This window comes from Moschus berezovskii, chromosome 4 (genome assembly GCF_049115385.1).
Source record: "Moschus berezovskii isolate FMDL1 chromosome 4, NW_MosBer_1.0, whole genome shotgun sequence".
Classification (NCBI taxonomy): Eukaryota; Metazoa; Chordata; class Mammalia; order Artiodactyla; family Moschidae; genus Moschus; species Moschus berezovskii.
Window position 1 is genome coordinate 39,416,415 of NC_142463.1, and position 17,588 is coordinate 39,434,002.

A 17,588-nucleotide genomic window follows, 5' to 3' on the forward strand; every position below is an offset into this window, starting at 1 on the left:
TATTGAAGATAGCAACAAGCATTTGAGCTGCCACTTGTGGAAAAGAGTTGTACATCCATTTTCACAGAGCTGGACAGAAAAAACTCCCTTTTCCAACAACACAAGAGACAACTCTACACATGGACACTACCAAATGGTCAATACCAACATCATATCAGTTACATTCTTTGCAGCCAAAGATGGGAAGCTCTATACAGTTAGCAAAAACAAGACCTGGAGCTGACTGTGTCTCAAATCATCAGCTCCTTATAAGCAAAATTCAGGCTTAAACTAAAGAAAGTGAGGAAAACCACTGGGTCCTTCAGGTATGACCTAAATCAAATCACTTATACAGTAGAGGTGGTGAATAGATTCAAGGGGTTAGATCTGGTAGACAGAGTGCATAAAGAACTATGGACGGAGGTTTGTAACATTGTACAGGAGGCAGTGACCAAAACCATCCCAAAGAAATGTAAGAAGGCAAAGTGTTTGAGGAAATGGCTGGGGCAAGAAGAGAAGTGAAACGCAAAGGAGAAAGGGGAAGGTATACCCAACTGAATGCAGAATTCCAGAGAATAGCAAGGAGAGATAAGAAGGGCTTCTTAAATGAACAGTGCAAAGAAACAGAGGAAAATAATAGAACGGGAAAAACTAGAGATCTCTTCAAGAAAATTGGAAATCTCAAAGGAGCATTTCGTGCAGGGAGGGGCATGATAAAGAACAGAAACCTAAAGGACCTAACAGAGGCAGACCAGGTTAAGAAGAGGTGGTGAGAATACACAGAACTGTGCAAAAAAGGTCTTAATGACCCACCATAACCATGATGGATTGGTCACTCACCTACAGTCAGACATCCTGGAGTCTTAAATCAAGTGTGCCTTGGGAAGATTACTACCAACAAAGCTAGTAGAGTTGATGGAATTCCAGCTGAACTGTTTAAAATCCTGAAAGATGATTCTGTTAAAGTGTTGCACTCAATGTGTCAGCAAACTTGGAAAACTTGGCAGTGGCCACAAGACTGGAAAAGGTCAGTTTTCATCCCAATTCCAAAGAAGGGCAGTGCTAAAGAATGTTCAGACTATCAAATAATCACGTTCACTTCCCATGCTGGTAAGGTTATTTTCAAAATCCTTCAAGCTACTTCAGCAGTACTTGAATGGAAAACTTCAAGATGTACAAGCAAGGTTTAGAAAAGGCAAAGTAACCAAAGAGCAAATTGCCAATATCTGTTGGATTATAGAGAAAGCAAGGGAATTCCAGAAAAACACCTACTTCTGTTTATTTGAGTACACGGAAACCTTTGTGTGAAGATGGGAATACCAGACCATCTTACCTGCCCTTGAGAAATCTGTATGCAAGTCAAGCAGTAACAGAACCTTATGTAAAATAACTGACTGGTTTAAAATTCAGAAAAAAGTACAATAAGGCTGTATATTGTCACTCTCCTGTTTAACTTTTATGCAGGGTACATCATGTGAATTGCCGGGCTGGAGGAAATTCAAGCTGGAATCAGGATTGCCGGGAGAAATATCAATAACCTCAAATATGCAGATGGTACCACCATAATGGCAGAAAGTGAAGAGGAACTAAAGAGCCTCTTGATGAGGGTGAAAGAGGAGAGTGGAAAAGCTGGCTTAAAACTCAACATTCAAAAAACAAAGATCATGGCATCCAGTCCCATCACTTCATGGCAAATAGATGGGGAAACAGTGGAAACAGTGACAGACTTTATTTTTCTGGGCTCCAAAATCACTGTGGATGGTGACTGCAGCCATGAAATTAGAAGACTCTTGCTTCTTGAAAGCTGTGGCAAACCTAGACAGCATATTAAAAAGCAGATATCACTTTGCCGACATGTCCATACAGTCAAAGCTGTAGTCTTTCCAGTAGTCATGTACAGATGTGAGAGTTGGACCTTAAAGAAAGCTGAGTGCTTAAGAATTGATACTTTCATTTGAACTGTGGTGTTGGAGAAGACTCTTGAGAGTCCCTTGGACTGCAAGGAGAGCAAACCAGTCAATCCTAGAGGAAATCAACCGTGAATATGCTTTGGGAGGACTGATGCTGAAGCGGAAGCTCCAATAGGTTGGCCACCTGATGCGAAGAGCTGACTCATTGGAAAAGACCCTTATGCTGGGAAAGATTGAAGGCAAAAAGAGAAGAGAGTGGCAGAAGATGAGATGTTTGGATAGCATCACCAATTCAATGGACATGAACTCGGGAAAGCTCCAGGAGATAGTGAAGGACAGGGAGGCCTGGTGTGCTGCTGTCCATAGTGCTACAAAGAGCTGGATGTGACTTAGTGATTGAACAACAATGATGAACATTTTAGACATCGTGACATTGACAGTAATATTCTCAAACTGATGATTCCCTCATAATTAAGATATTTGTTGAACCAAAAAAATAATAATTTATGCATTTTCTTTATTCTTATATCCTCAAAACAATTAAGTGAATGGTTGTTTTTAATCTGTTTTTTTCTTCCAGGCATTTTTATGAGGTAAATCAGATATTATCAATTAATTAAACTATGTAAGTTGGGAACAATGTCAAAATGGGAAGAACCTATTTAATTCTGGCATTAACACATTGAGAATTTGTAGCTGGTATAATAACATATGTATATTTTCATATTTGAAAGTCAGACATACATTGATTTCACTAGATTATCAACACCAAAGGTAATATATTGGTATGCGTGTACTTTTATATAACATTATAGTGTATAATGATTTAAAGAAAAAATACACTTAAAATACTAATTCCAGATGTTACTGTAACAAATAATGCTTGTTTTATTGGGCAGCTCTTCAGCACGCAGGAAGAAATCCATCCCAAAAGACCATTAATAAGTATTGGACTCCTCAAACTGCCAAACTGAATTTTGATGATTTTTGTATAATTTTAAGAAAGGAAAAACCAACCTCAAAAGCAGAATTGTTAAAATCATTTAAGCAATTAGATGTAAATGATAATGGCTCTATTTTACACACTGATCTTTATAAACTTCTAACAAAGGTAAGATCTGTCAAACAGTTTTATAATATGCCTATTTTGCAAAACAACTTGGAATCTAGCTTTGGCTACCAAAATCCACATGAGAAATAACTGTTTCACTGGCAGGTGAAATGAATCACTTATATATTGTTTGTAAAGTACTTAAGGATCCTTCTGTATGAAGCATGCTTTTTGAAAAAAAGAGAAAGTATAAAACTGAGCCTATGTTGTCATCCTCTTGTGTTCCTTTGCAACTCTTTCCTGCCAGAACGATTTGTAAATTAGTGATAAGTTCGTATGTGATAAGTAAAAGAGAATTAAAGTATAAATGAGATTCAGAAACCATTCTGTTTCTTGGTACAACATGAGAAAGTATTCTTACTCTAAATTTAATAGTAGTTATTACTGAATCTATGATATATATATATTTGAAATTTAGTAAACTGAAATTCAGTTTTTATACACTTCCATAAAATTTAATAAAATTGTGAAATTTTATTTTATGTAACAGGTTCATTCTTGCTTGACATTATACTCATTCTGAGATTTTTAATGAAACATGTACTCAAACTTACTTACAGAAAAGATTAAAATTTCCATTCTCCCCATACATGACAAAGTCATCGTCATGTTGCTTTAAATACTTTTTTCTTCCAGAAGGGTGAGAAGATGACTCGAGAAGAAGTAAATGCCATAATAAATTTGGCTGATGTAAATGCAGATGGCAAATTTGACTATATCAAGGTACATAAGCTCATTCTGACATAAATTTGCTTACTGGATAGAAGAGGTATTTTTAAAGAGATATTTAAATATTGACAGTGATATATATATGTACTAAATTTACTTGAAATTTAGTCTCTCAAGTCCAATTGTAATCTGATGACTACATTAAAAATAATAATATCAAGTTAAAATACATGCATGTGCATACACAAACACACACTCTTTTCTGAATTATACCTTTTTGGGAGTGGAAGAATCATAAAAATTATTTAGAACAAATACAAGTCTACAAATGTCTTGTAAAAAAATAATAATAAATCACCTCTCTTTGTGTAACATTTTATTTTCATTCAGGGTATGGCCTCCTCATTGAATTATGGCTGCACTTCACTAGGGCACTTGAGGGTGGTCAGTCTGATTCAAGAAAATAAAATGAGTAACCTAGTTCAATAGGAAATATATTCCATCTATCAGTCTTGCCTACTCATGTACATTTCCTCCTCCCAAATGTATGATTGAATGTTTTATCCACTGGAATACTTTTTTGTTTCCTGTAGTTTTGTAAATTATATATGGCAACCAATGAACAGTGTCTCAAAACTACTCTAGAAAAATTGGAGGTTGACAGTAAACTGAGGCGTCAACAGTTTGGAAGCCACATGGAAGGGACCCCTGAAAGGGACCCATCACCAGTACCAAAAGCTTCACCTAGAATCATAAGAAAACCTGATCAGGAATCAATCTCAAATAGAGGTATTTACTTTTCTGTTAAGAATTAAGGATCATAGTCAGATAAATTTTTCCTTCTGTCTTAGCTTGTCAGTGATAAATGAAAACCCACCTTTTGATAGCTACTGTTTCTAGACTCACTTAACTATAAAAATCTAGTAAAGTAAAATTTTATTATGGAACTTGTCTTGGCTATGCTCATTATGTTTTATTAAAACTAAAATTTCAGGCCAAAAGATGACATATTTAAATAAAGAATCTTATTAGTAGGTCATAAATACTAAATTAAATAAATCTTATTAGTAGACCATAAATTAAAATCATAAGGAGCCATTAAAGCCTTATAAGTATAAAATCTTTTGTGTTTATTTCAATAGGAAGAACAAAGAGAATGAAATTAATACATAGTCCTTTCATACTACACTGTGTTTAGAAACAGACTTCTTATTGACAGCTTTTTATAATGCAAGACTAAATAACTGTTACTTCTTACAGGTGACACCAGGAATTCTTCACTGGCAACAGCTAGACAGTTCAAAACATCTGTTTCCTTCACAATTACCATGGGTGCTGATAGTAATCAAAACTCAAAGTTAATTGAGCCACACTCAATAAAGGTATAGTATTTTAAATGAATGGATACAACTTTTTCTGAAAACAAATTTGACATTAAATTTATTAATTACTATTTAGTGTTTACAGAGAATAGGTAAAGTTTATGAAGTAATTCTTTGAGGATTTTTGGGGATCGCAGCATTTCTACCTTTAAGCCAGTTCTAATAAGTTTAATGATGAATAGGAATATTAAAAGGACTTCAGTTTAAAAATAACGATTCTTCAGTTTTTGAACTTGATGAAGAGATTATGCAATTATGTACTTTGCCAAGCAGTTTTTTGGTTTTAACAAATACTTTTAATAGGTGCTTCTTATAAATAAATCATTCATTCAATATCAAGTTCCTTTGAGAGAAAGACAGCAAAGTCACTTTGCTAAGTCAATATTTGTAGAGTGTTAATATTGATCTTCTTCCTTTGTTTTCCCTTTCTAGACTCAACCTTTACTAGTTTTCTTTCAACAGAAAATAATAGCTACAGAAATATAAAACATTAACTGGAAACTGCTAGGATACATTAAAAATGTGTACCTAGGGACCTCTGTAAAAGGGGGGAAAATGGTTATGACCACATACTATAACTGCTGTTAGAAAACTGAACTGATTGTTCTCAAGAGCTACATTTTTGTTTCAAATAACAACTCTATATTTGTTATTGAACTCTGAAGTCCCTTATATCTTTAAATTGCTAGACAGTGACATTTGTTCTATATTAAAATTTTAAAACATTATCTCAAAGGAATTTTGTTCAGACTGTTTAGGAATCTATACACCCTAAGCAATTTGGTGTGCATGTCCAACATGTTCACACACAATATTTAGTGTTCCAACAATATTATTTTCTACCAGTGGAAGCTTTCTGTATTTTGCAACTAAATTAAATGCTAATGAAATCAACTTAGTTAAATAATTGTTGTTTACCTGATATAATTATATACATAAATATAATTTTAGCCAGTATGAAGAAAAATTTAAATATTAATGTGGCTTATATTAAGGCCAACTTTTTCTGTGCTTCATGCTGTTATTAATTGGGCCCACACCAATACCATTCCTTTAATTTAGTTCAGCTCAACAAATATTCATTAAAAGGGTAACAATGCGAACTATTTTTAGTTTAGTAGGCCCTGAGTAAAAAAATGAAGATTTCTGTTTCATTATTAACAATATACCAAGTTAGCGTAGCATACTACTTCATTTATTAATTCATTTATTCAACAAATATTTATTTATGCCTTGCCACACAGCTTGTGGGATCTTAGTTCCCTGATCAGGAATTGAACCCAAGTCCTCTGCTGTGAAAACATGGAGTCTTAACCACTGGACCGCTGGGGAATTCCCACGACAACAAATATTTATTGAATGACTATTTTGTGCCAAGCACTGTTCTAAGGTGCTAATTAAAACCTTAGAATAGACAGACCTGTGTTTAAATTTTATCTTTATCACTTAATAACTGTGTGACCTTTAATAAGGTAGTCAGCAGCCCTTCTGAGTTTTAGTTTCCTTATCTATAAAATTGGAAGTAATTATATTTAGTGTGTTTTTGAAAGATTTAAACACCTAACATATATAAACCATTTATCACATTGCCAGGGATGTATTAATAGTTTTACTTTAATATTGTCATTAATATTATTATAAGAAAATGAAGTTTTTGCAACCCCATGGACTGTAGCCTACCAAGCTCCTCCATCCATGGGATTTTCCAGGCAAGAGTACTGGAGAGGGTTGCCATTTCCTTCTCCAGGGGATCTTCCCGACCCAGGGATCAAACCCAGGTCTCCCGCATTGCAGGCAGATACTATACTGTCTGAGCCACCAGGGCAGCCCAAAGTGAAGTGCTCAGTCTTTGTGACCCTTTGTGACCCCATGGACTATACCGTCCAGGGAATTCTCCAGGCCAGAATACTGGAATAACATTACAGACGGATTCTTTACCAGCTGAGCCCAAGAATACTGGAGAGGGTAGCCTATCCTTTCTCCAGCGGATCTTCCCAACCCAGGAATCGAACCAGGGTCTCCTGCATTGCAGGTGGATTCTTTACCAACTGAGCTATCAGGGAAGCCCAGTATTATTATGGAACAAAGAAATTACTGCAGGTCTTAATATGGGAATGACATAATGAAAGATAATTTAAGAAAAGTTATTCTACTATTGTATTATGTATGGAGACTTCAAATTAGGGAAACTATTGAGAGGGTGATAGAGGACAGCTAGGTCTAGGGTAGTACCTGAACATACTCAGGAAGGGACAGATCTAATAGACCAGTGGTCCCCCATCTTTTTGGCATCAGGGACCCGTTTTGTGGAAAACAATTTTTCCATGGACCAGAGCGGGTGGGGAATGGTTTCGGGATGATTCAAGTGCATTACATTTATTGTGCACTTTGTTTCTATTCTTTGGCTATCTCAGGATATTCTACCTTGATATTGGGTTAGGGTTTGCTCTCCTATGAGAATCTCATGCTGCTGCTGATCTGACAGGAGGCAGAGCTCAGGCAGGAATGCAAGCTCTGGGAAGCAACTCTAAACACAGATGAAACTTTGCTCCCTCACCTGCTGCTCACCTCTTGCTGTGCATGCAGCCTGGGGGCTGGGGACTCCTGTAATAGACAAGGCCAAAATTAATCTGTAGGCCATAGTGATTGTATAACAGAAGACTAAACTTTTGCGTCTAATGACATCAAGAACAAGGAAAGGTACTTAGGTATTAGGAATTAGGTGAGAGGTAGTAGGAGAATTTAATGATTGAATGAAGAAGGCATACTGTCAACTTGTAAATTCTGTGACTTTCATATAAAATTTAATGTCTTTTGAAAATACTTCGTAGCTTTCATATTTCTTACCTGACATTTTCTTGTCCTTTTCCTGATCTTGATATTGCCTACTGTTTTGTATTCTCTAATATTTCTTACATGAGCTGAAATGATTTTTTTAAAAAATCTGTGATCCTTTTGTTATTCAGCAGAATTTAGTTCTTTGCTTGCATTTTACTTTGAGGTTACTTTTAAATTTTTCTTAAATTGTATATGTTTCTTAAGTTTCACAACAACTCTAAAAAGTACTTGGTTAGGAATATAGTTATTGTATAATTTGTTTTAATTGAGATTGGTATAATAAATTACTAAGAGAATTATTAAGTTTTCTTCAAGTACTTTAAATCTATTTTTAAAAAGTTTAGTACCTCAATTTTATGTGTAGTGGAGAAGTATGGAATTGGGACAGATAAGAAGGATCTTTTCAGAAATTAGAAAATTATTGTAATGGGGTACGCATCAGCCAGATTGTAAACCATAAATCCACACAAATGATAAAAGACGTGAATTACAACCTTCAAGGAGGAGGAAAATATAACCTTCACAGGAACTATACATGTATTACTTTCTGTATGCTATACATAGGTACTGTATCACTGTTCTTTTCTCAGGCTTCAATTCTATCTAAATATTTACTTTAGATTTTATCATGTACAGGGGATGTCAGAAATTTCTCTTTGAGAGAATAGCTTCAGTTGACAGTCATGACTAAAATTAGAGAAAGTCATGAATTTTCAATTCCAGAGATGCAGTATAATATACAGACTCCTAGTTAGAAATGCCTACATATATTTTACATATGTGTGCCATGTTCTTAGTCGCTAAGTTGTGTCCAACTCTTTGCGACCCCATAGACTATAGTCCACCAGGCTTCTCTGTCCGTGGGATTCTCCAGGCAAAAATACTGGAGAGAGTTGCCATGCCCTTCTCCAGGGGATCTTCCCAACCCAGGGTCAAACCCAGGTCTCCTGCACTGAAGGCAGACTCCTTACCATCTGAGCCACCAGGGAAGCGCATTTTACATATATATATATATATAGTACAATATGTGTATAACATGTAAGTTATATATGTCTGTATATGTAAAACAAGAAAAATATAAACATTTTAATCTTGAAATGGTTGTCTAACTTAATTTTTATGAAAGCGCCAGATAATAATTTTCTTATAAAAGCCTCACATTTTCAAAATGTTGATCAGTTCAACTTGTTGATTAGGTTGGCAATCCATATCAAATTTTTCCCTTATAAATCATCTATTTAACCTCTTGTTTTTAAGTATGTACAGTTTATAATTCTTTAATAACAAAAAAAGTTCAGTAGAGTCTGTTTACTTTTCTTAACAGACAGCAAATAGCCTTCTAATAATGTAATATAAGGTATCTTTATAAGAAACAACAGTGATGTTGATGATGGTGATAATGACATACAAGTTCCTCTTTTGACCAAGTCTATAACAGATGAAGGGCTTCCCAGGGGGCACTAGTAGTAAAGAACCCACCTGCCAATGCAGGAGACATAAGAGATGTGGGTTTGATGCCTGTTCAGGAAGATCCGCTGGAGGAGAACTTGGCAACCCACTCCAGTGTTCTTGCCTGGAAAATCCATGGACAGAGGAGCATGGCAGGCTAACGTTCATGGGGTTGCAAAAAAATCGGACATGACTGAAGCGACTTAGCATGCACGCAGACATGGCAGACCAACTGCTTAATAATTCTGCCTCACCTAAACCTTTAATAATGCAGAATTGTATGTCAAAACAAATTAAATTCTCTACAGTGTTCCAGGAAAAATATAATTTTACTGATAAATTTAAGTTTTTGAGAGCTAGAATTTTCAACTTTACTATTTTTAATTTATGCTTTTAAGCATTTCCTTATACATTGTGAATGGAACAATATTTGTGTATGACAAATGAATTTTTTCCTTTTATATGAATTTACTTGAATTGGTAGAATATAGCACCACCTTATGCCCTGTGTAAGAATTACAAGCTACTGTTTTATTTCTGCTTTATATTGTCAGAAATTATACGTGGAATTTCTTACTCTAGCATGCTAAGATTTTATTTTTTAAACTGAACCTTCTTTCATTTTTCTCATAACACTCAAACTGTCAACTTAATCTATAATCCTTTCAAATTAATTTATTTGAATGAGCCAGATATTTTGTCAATACTTTTTTTCTTTTAATTTATAACATTTTAGCATAGGTCCTAGAGAAAAAGCTTCGTGTGATTGAAAGTCTATTTGTTTTAAAGGAAATTTTGGGTTGAATAAGCAGTGTGTGTTTAATAACTCTGATAGATCTAAAGAATTTGAATTCTTCTGTTAAAACAAGAGAGATACAAATTCTCCTAATGGTGTTATTTAGTATTCAAAATAATCTGATTATCATATTGAAGTTTAGTTGATTAATATAGTTTGGCATTTGGCTTTGTTCTATTTTATAATAGCTATTGTCGTACCATTTTTTAGCCTTTTTAACCATGTATTATATTTGATGTCTTTCAAAGAAACTTATAAATCCTCTTCTACCTATACCTTTTCTAAAATTAGAATTTAGGAAAGACTTCTAATAAAAATTTTAACTCAAATTTTAACTTTTAAAATTTTAAGCCAAATTTTATAAAAACATCTCCTGTCAGCCAGAAATATCATAAGCACATGAAGAAATTCTTCGTCTTCGAGTTTCCCACGTGCCACATCTTGTCATCCAACCATCTTGTCCTCTGTCATTCCCTTCTTCTGCCCTCAATCTTTCCCAGCATCAGGGTCTTTTCCAGTGAGTCGCCTCTTTGTATCAGGTGGCCACAGTATTGGAGCTTCAGCTTCGGCGTCAGTCCTTCCAATAAATTTTCAGGGTTGATATCCTTTAGGATTTGCTGGTTTGATCTCCTTGCTGTCCAAGGGACTTCTTTCGCATGACACTTTGAATGAAAGTATCAATTCTTCGCACTCAGCCTTCTTTATGGCCCAGCTCTCACATCCGTATATGATTACTGGAAAAACCATAGCTCTGACTATATAGAGCTTTGTCAGCAAAGTAATGACTCTGCTTTTTAATATACTGTATATGTTTGTCATACCTTTTGTTCCAAGGAGTAAGCATCTTTTAATATCATGGCTGTAGTCACTGTCCACAGTGATTTTGGAGTCCAAGAAAATAGTTTGTCACTGTTTCCCCATCTGTTTGCCATGAAATGATGGGATCAGTGTACCAGGCAAGGTGCATTGCTTTTTAGTTTCACTTAAATATTTTTTTAACCTAGGGGTAAGAGGCAGCTATACCCATAATTCTAACACAAATTAAAGAAATTTTTTAGCTACTAAAATCTGTTTTTTTAGTAAGAAAACCAAATAATTATATTTACACATCAATATATATATAATTCTGAATAATGCATTATCATACTTATTATAATAATTTCATAAATATGAAGTTTTAAAGCATTAAAATATTAAATATTAGATTAAAAATCATGGCAGATATTAAGTGTAAGAAAAAAGAATTTTGAATATAGTTGGTAGTTTGGAGAGAAAGCAAGGCCACCTAGATTCAGATATAGTTTTATAATCAATGAGAATTGCAAATTAAACATATCACTTATTTTTCAGACATTCATCAGTTAAAACAGAAGTCTGTACTGAGTTGCTTTTTAGATTTCTACCTTTAATATTCTGTACTCAAAAGCCTCTTGATGAAAGTGAAAGAGGAGAGTGAAAAGGTTGGCTTGAAGCTCAACATTCAGAAAACAAAGATCATGGCATCTGGTCCCATCACTTCATGGGAAATAGATGGAAAAACAGTGGAAACAGTGTCAGACTTTATTTTTTTGGGCTCCAAAATCACTGCAGATGCTGATTGCAGCCATGAAATTAAAAGACGCTTGCTCCTTGGAAGGAAAGTTATGACCAACCTAGATAGTATATTAAAAAGCAGAGACATTACTTTGCCAACTAAGGTCCGTCTAGTCAAGGCTATGGTTTTTCCCGTGGTCATGTATGGATGTGAGAGTTGGACTGTGAAGAAAGCTGATCGCCGAAGAATCGATGCTTTTGAACTGTGGTGTTGGAGAAGACTCTTGAGAGTCCCTTATACTGCAAGGAGATCCAACCAGTCCATTCTAAAGGAGATCAATCCTGGGTGTTCATTGGAAGGACTGATGCTAAAGCTGAAACTGCAATACTTTGGCCACCTCATGCGACGAGTTGACTCACTGGAAAAGAGTCCGATGCTGGGAAAGGTTGGGGGTGGGAGGAGAAGGGGACAACGGAGAATGAGATGGCTGGATGGCATCACCGACTCTGTGGACATGAGTTTGAGTGAACTCCGGGAGTTGGTGATGGACAGGGAAGCTTGGCGTGCTGTGATTCATGGGGTCGTGGAGAGTTGGACACGATTGAGCGACTGAACTGAACTGAACTGAATTCTAAATTAATATCCTTTATCATTCCATTTGGGTAAATGTAAATGCAAGGAGGTTAGTTGAAAGTCTATACATACTCTTGCTGCTGCTGCTGCTGCTAAGTCGCTTCAGTCGTGTCCAACTCTGTGCGACCCCATAGACTGCAGCCCCCACATACTCTTACTCATCATTAATAGTTGAACTTTTGACGGCAGCCCAACTTTGAACTTCACTGTGTTATAAAAACTTTGAATTTACTACCCTAAGTATATTTTCTTTTTTAAAAATTTTATTTATTTTTTAGTTGGAGGATAATTCTTTGCAATATTGTGTTGGTTTCTGCCATACATCAGCATAAATCAACCTCCCACTTCCCAAGCATCCCATCCCTCTAGAGCTAATTTAGAGAGGTCTTTCTCAAAACTAGTATTTATCAGCATTTTGTTATAGCTGTGAAGTGAATTCAGTGTTTTAGTTACCTAGACTTGAAACAAGTATTTTGGTTGTCACATACTCTGTCTTTTAAATATAAAGTCCTATTGCTTTTTCTCTCAACATATCAGTTTTAACAATCCTTAGTTCTTCATTCTTAGTATGCTCTAAGCACTAACCTCACCCTGATTATTGCAGCAGCATATTTATTTATTACTTTGTTTCAGTACTTCTCCAACTCTCATGAACTGTATTTTTCATATTTCTACTCTCTATTATATCTTTTCCTAATTTTTTGTTATCTAAATAGTGCCTCTTAAAGATGTCACAAATTCCTGGATGGCATTGGCTGTAGTTGACATTTCTTTTTATATCTTCCCTAGGTTTTTCGTCATTGCTCTTCATGCTGGAAACTTGTAATGAATATTCTTTGAAAAAAATTTTTCCTTTATTCCAGGAGTGGCAATGTGTACAATCAAAAGGTTGCTTTTTCTTAGAAGAAGATGGTGAAATCACTAGTCATCAATACAAGATGCAAATAGCTCAGAGATCCCTGGTTTATGTAACAATTAAGCCATTAAGCCTGAGTCAAGCTGAAGGCAAGTTTAAATTTTTTATATTTAAAAAAAAAATCACTTTATTCCAGCTTTAAAAATACTTATGTAAGTATTTGATGGTTCTAGTTGGTGAAGAAAATGGATTTGCCTAAGAAACGTGGTTATGTACATTTAAAGAAAGTTGTTTATACACTATGTCATCACATTATGCAAAGTAAGAAACATGTGGTTACATACATTTGAAGAAACAAAGTCATTTATACGTTGACTGTGTTGTCATATTATGCAAAGAACAAAATGTTACCTAGTTTCCTCTTGACATAGAATTAACTTTTTATCCACTAATTAATCCTTAGCTTTTTCCATTTATCAATTTTTAAAATGAATATACATGAGAGAGCTTCGATAGCATAATTTGGGACAAATAAGAGCTGCAAGTATTTTTGAATACCTTCAAAGTCCTGTGTCATATGGCTTTAGTTCAGTTCAGTCGCTCAGTCATGTCCGACTCTTTGTGACCCCATGAATCACAGCACGCCAGGCCTCCCTGTCCGTCACCAACTCCCGGAGTTCATTCAAACTCATGTCCATTGAGTCGGTGATGCCAGCCAGCCATCTCATTCTCTGTTGTTCCCTTCTCCTCCCGCCCCCAATCCTTCCCAGCATCAGAGTCTTTTCCAGTGAGTCAATTAGTCACATGAGGTGGCCAAAGTATTGGAATTTCAGCTTTAGCATCAGTCATATGGCTTAGTCCTTATTTAATAATTTTTGTATCCATAGTAATACTTTTCTATACCAATGATAGATAAAAATTAATAATTAGATAAATGATAAATAAAAATTAATAATTTCCTAGTGTCTACAGTGGTTATTACATAAGTTTTAGTGAAAAATGGCTTGTATGTGTGCTTTCCCTAGGTATCCTTTTAATGTTGACTGTTCTAAATATCAATCTTTATTTTCCTCTTATTATGTTTACATATAAACATCTACTTACTAGAGGATTCTTCCCCACTTACATTGTTTTTCCCTCCTACAGTAAAGATACTGAAAGTTTTCACTGTGTATCTTATAGGACACTGAGAACATTTGGTAGTTGATACTTTTAGATGATAATTACAATAATAATTTTTCAGATAAATGTATCAAATCTACAAAATTAATGTAGTTGTTAATTCTCTATATTGTTATAAATATTTTTTATTCATTTATTTGTCAATTATATTTTGAGGACCTCATAAACGAACCAAGTATCACGTTAGGTGCTTAAGATACAGGACAGTGTGACCTTATGAACTTACATTCTAATAAAGGAAATAAACAATAAATAATAAATATAATAAATAGTAAGTCACATGGTGTGTTAGAAGGTGATAAATGCTGTGGGAAAAACAGAGGATAAGGAGCATTGTGAATGCTGAGGAAATATGGGTTGCCATTGAATGGGAGTAGTTAGTGTATGCTTCGTTAGAAGTTGACGTTTGAGCAGATTTTGAAAGAGGTATGTTAATTATCAACTGCTATGTAATAAGCTACTCCCAAAACTCAGTGGCTTAAAATAATTAAACGTTTGTTTGCTCATGAGCAGGTCTATTGGACAGTTTTTTGGTCTGAACTGGGCTTGGTTTCTGTAGAGCTCACCCATACCTCTGATCAGCTGCAGGATAGCTGGTGGCTGGCTTTGATTAATCTTGATTGGGCTCTTTTCTTTGTCTGGGCCTCAGCTGAAACAACCTGATTTTGCCTTGTGTAGTCTCTTATTCTCTAGTAAGTTATCCTGGACTTGTTCTTATGGTATAACAGGAATCTTGAGAGAGAAAGCAGAAGCAGCATAGGCCTGGGCTCAGAACCGGCATATTACTTCAGTTACCCTGTTATTCACAGCAAGTCACAAGGCAAGTACAGATTTATAAGGTGGAGAAATAGATTTAATCTCTTGATGAAAGAGCTGCAAAATCACATTGCAAAGGTCTGTGGATGCAGACAGGAACAGCCATTTTTGCTGTCTTCCACAGGAAGCAAGGGAGCAAGTTTAGTGGATGTAGAGGTGGCGGAAGGGATGGATGAAGAGTGGAGCAAGGGGCAGGTAGAGGGAATCCTCTGTTCAGAGGCTCTGAGGTGTAGAGTGTGCCTGGTGTCAGAAGAACAAGGTGGCTAGAGTGGCCATAATGAAGTAGGGAAGGAGAAAGTGGTAAGAGATGAAGACAAGGGAGAAACAAGGACAAAATCAGGTAGAGTTTTGTTTTTTGCCATAATGTTGTAAAAGTCCATAACTTAGACTTTTACTCTGAGAGAAATAGAAATGAAAAACCCTTAGGAGGCTGCCAGCAAGATTTTCTCTTCATCTTTGATTTTTCAATAGTTTGAATATGTGTCTTGATGTTTTTTGTTTTTCTTGTTGATGCTGTTTTTGAATTTTGGAGAGGTTTATTTTTTAAGTTGTTTGTTTGTGTTTATTTTTTGTTATTTATCCTGTTAGAGAGCCCTGAGTTTCTTGGATTTATGTTGGTTATTGTTTTTAGAAAATGTTGCATCTTTGTTTCTTCTGCTCTCTCTCTTCCACTTACATGCTTGACATCTTGTTCTCCTGTGTGCCCCAACAGATCAGCCATGCTTGCACCTCATCCCTCTTTAGAAGGGTCTGTCTTTCCTTGGATTTCAGACTGCATGGTTGTCCTGTGACCTCATATCTGATGGGTTTAAGTAATGCTATGATTTTGTAGTTTGTGCATTTTTTTCCTATTGTTAGGGTAAGAGCAACTTTCTTCCAACTTTCAACTCTGAGGATTTTGAGTAAAGATGGAACATATTCTGACATTTTAGCAAGAGCAGTCAGTTTGTATATTGAAAATATATTGACGGGTACTCAGGAGAAAGCAAAGAATGCTTTTGCTGTGAATGAAGGTGCAAAGGAGATGCAAAGTAGAGATTCTGGATGTATTTTGAAGGTCAGACCATAGCATTTCCTGAAGCTTGTTTATGACACATGAGAGATGGAAGAAGTTAAAGATGATTCCAGGACTTGGGGGGTTGAGCAACTCGTTTGAGATACTCTTCTCTGTCTCTTACCTGAGATAGAGAAGACTGTAGATGGACAGTTTTTTTCTTCAGGTGTTCAGACAGTTTTAGACATAGAAATCCAAGTAGAAATGTCAAATAGGCAGTTGGATATATGGGTCTAATGTTCCCAGGAAAAGTCTATTAGGGGATATGAATTTTGGAGTTAAAATCATATAGACGATGTCTAACATCTTTTCCTCCTATGCTCCTTTACAAGTGAACCAGTACTTGCATCTTGTCACTTCTTGAAAGGATTGTTTTTCCTTGGATTTCAGTCTACTTGGTTGCGTTGCAACCTTAGCTCTCTAATGAGTTTTAAAAATTTATGGTTTTTAGAGGTGTATATATAGAGAACGTTTCTAACAAGATCACTTTGTATAGTTATCTGTCTTATTGAAAATGTATTTTGATGTTTACATATAAAAATGGATGTTAATTTAAAAAAATAATTCAAAGGGGAAAGAAACCATTAACTTCTTTTTTAAAATAGGGAAGATCTAAGTATTGATTGCTTATTTTAAGATGTTTGGGGTTTTTTGTTTATAGGAAAACCATCCCCTTGGTTGTCAGTTGATACTGCCTTGTATATTCTTAAGGAAAATGAAAGTCAAGCAAATCTACAGCTCTTGTGTTTTACCGAACTACGAAATAGAGAAGTATGCATGTTTATTTTCTAATGTATAGTTAAAAGTATAATATGATCTCAAGTTTGGGGAAAATAATAGTTTTTCTATATATCTTTAACCTTTTTTTCTTCCCTTTCAATTAAGATAAATACAATTCTTATCATTATTCATATATTTTTATTAATTGTGAAGGATTTTAATTTGCTGAGATTTAAAAATTGAGGATTTATTGGCAGCCTTGGCTTTATAACTTATATGTTGTTTGTGACATTATAGTTCACTTTCCTCTTTTCTAATACCCTGATGCCCCCCACATGTGAACATTTTTTTTTACACTCAATAAAAATGATTGATGCCAGGGAATTTTTTCCCCTAAATTCAAGCAGTTCAACTTTGAAAAAGTTCCTCTAGATGTTTGTCTTCCTTTTAGTACTATTGCAAAAAAGAAAAACTTCATATCCTCAGACTTTCCTCATATTATAGAGTCTAAAAATAGATTGATCTGAAGAAATGCTTTCAAATGATTTTGTATGTTGCCCATGGGGTTGTTCTGAGCTTTTCTAATTATATATTTACTCAGAGGCCAAATATGTGAGGCAGATACATAATTGTGGCTATTTATTTTATGAGGAATACAA

The 17,588-nt window shown here is 35.1% G+C and overlaps 1 protein-coding gene across 2 annotated transcripts in view; it reads left to right on the forward strand.

The window, feature by feature from the left end:
- The window catches only part of EFCAB7 (EF-hand calcium binding domain 7), a 58,466-nt gene that overhangs the window by 11,748 nt on the left and 29,130 nt on the right, over positions 1 to 17,588 (forward strand). For both annotated transcript variants that reach the window (XM_055403200.2, XM_088835355.1), the window contains exons 3-8: positions 2,789 to 3,000; positions 3,637 to 3,723; positions 4,263 to 4,458; positions 4,930 to 5,051; positions 13,165 to 13,306; positions 16,871 to 16,980. In XM_055403200.2, coding sequence (XP_055259175.2) covers positions 2,789 to 3,000; positions 3,637 to 3,723; positions 4,263 to 4,458; positions 4,930 to 5,051; positions 13,165 to 13,306; positions 16,871 to 16,980 — 869 coding nt within the window. The remainder of the gene's footprint in view (positions 1 to 2,788; positions 3,001 to 3,636; positions 3,724 to 4,262; positions 4,459 to 4,929; positions 5,052 to 13,164; positions 13,307 to 16,870; positions 16,981 to 17,588) is intronic.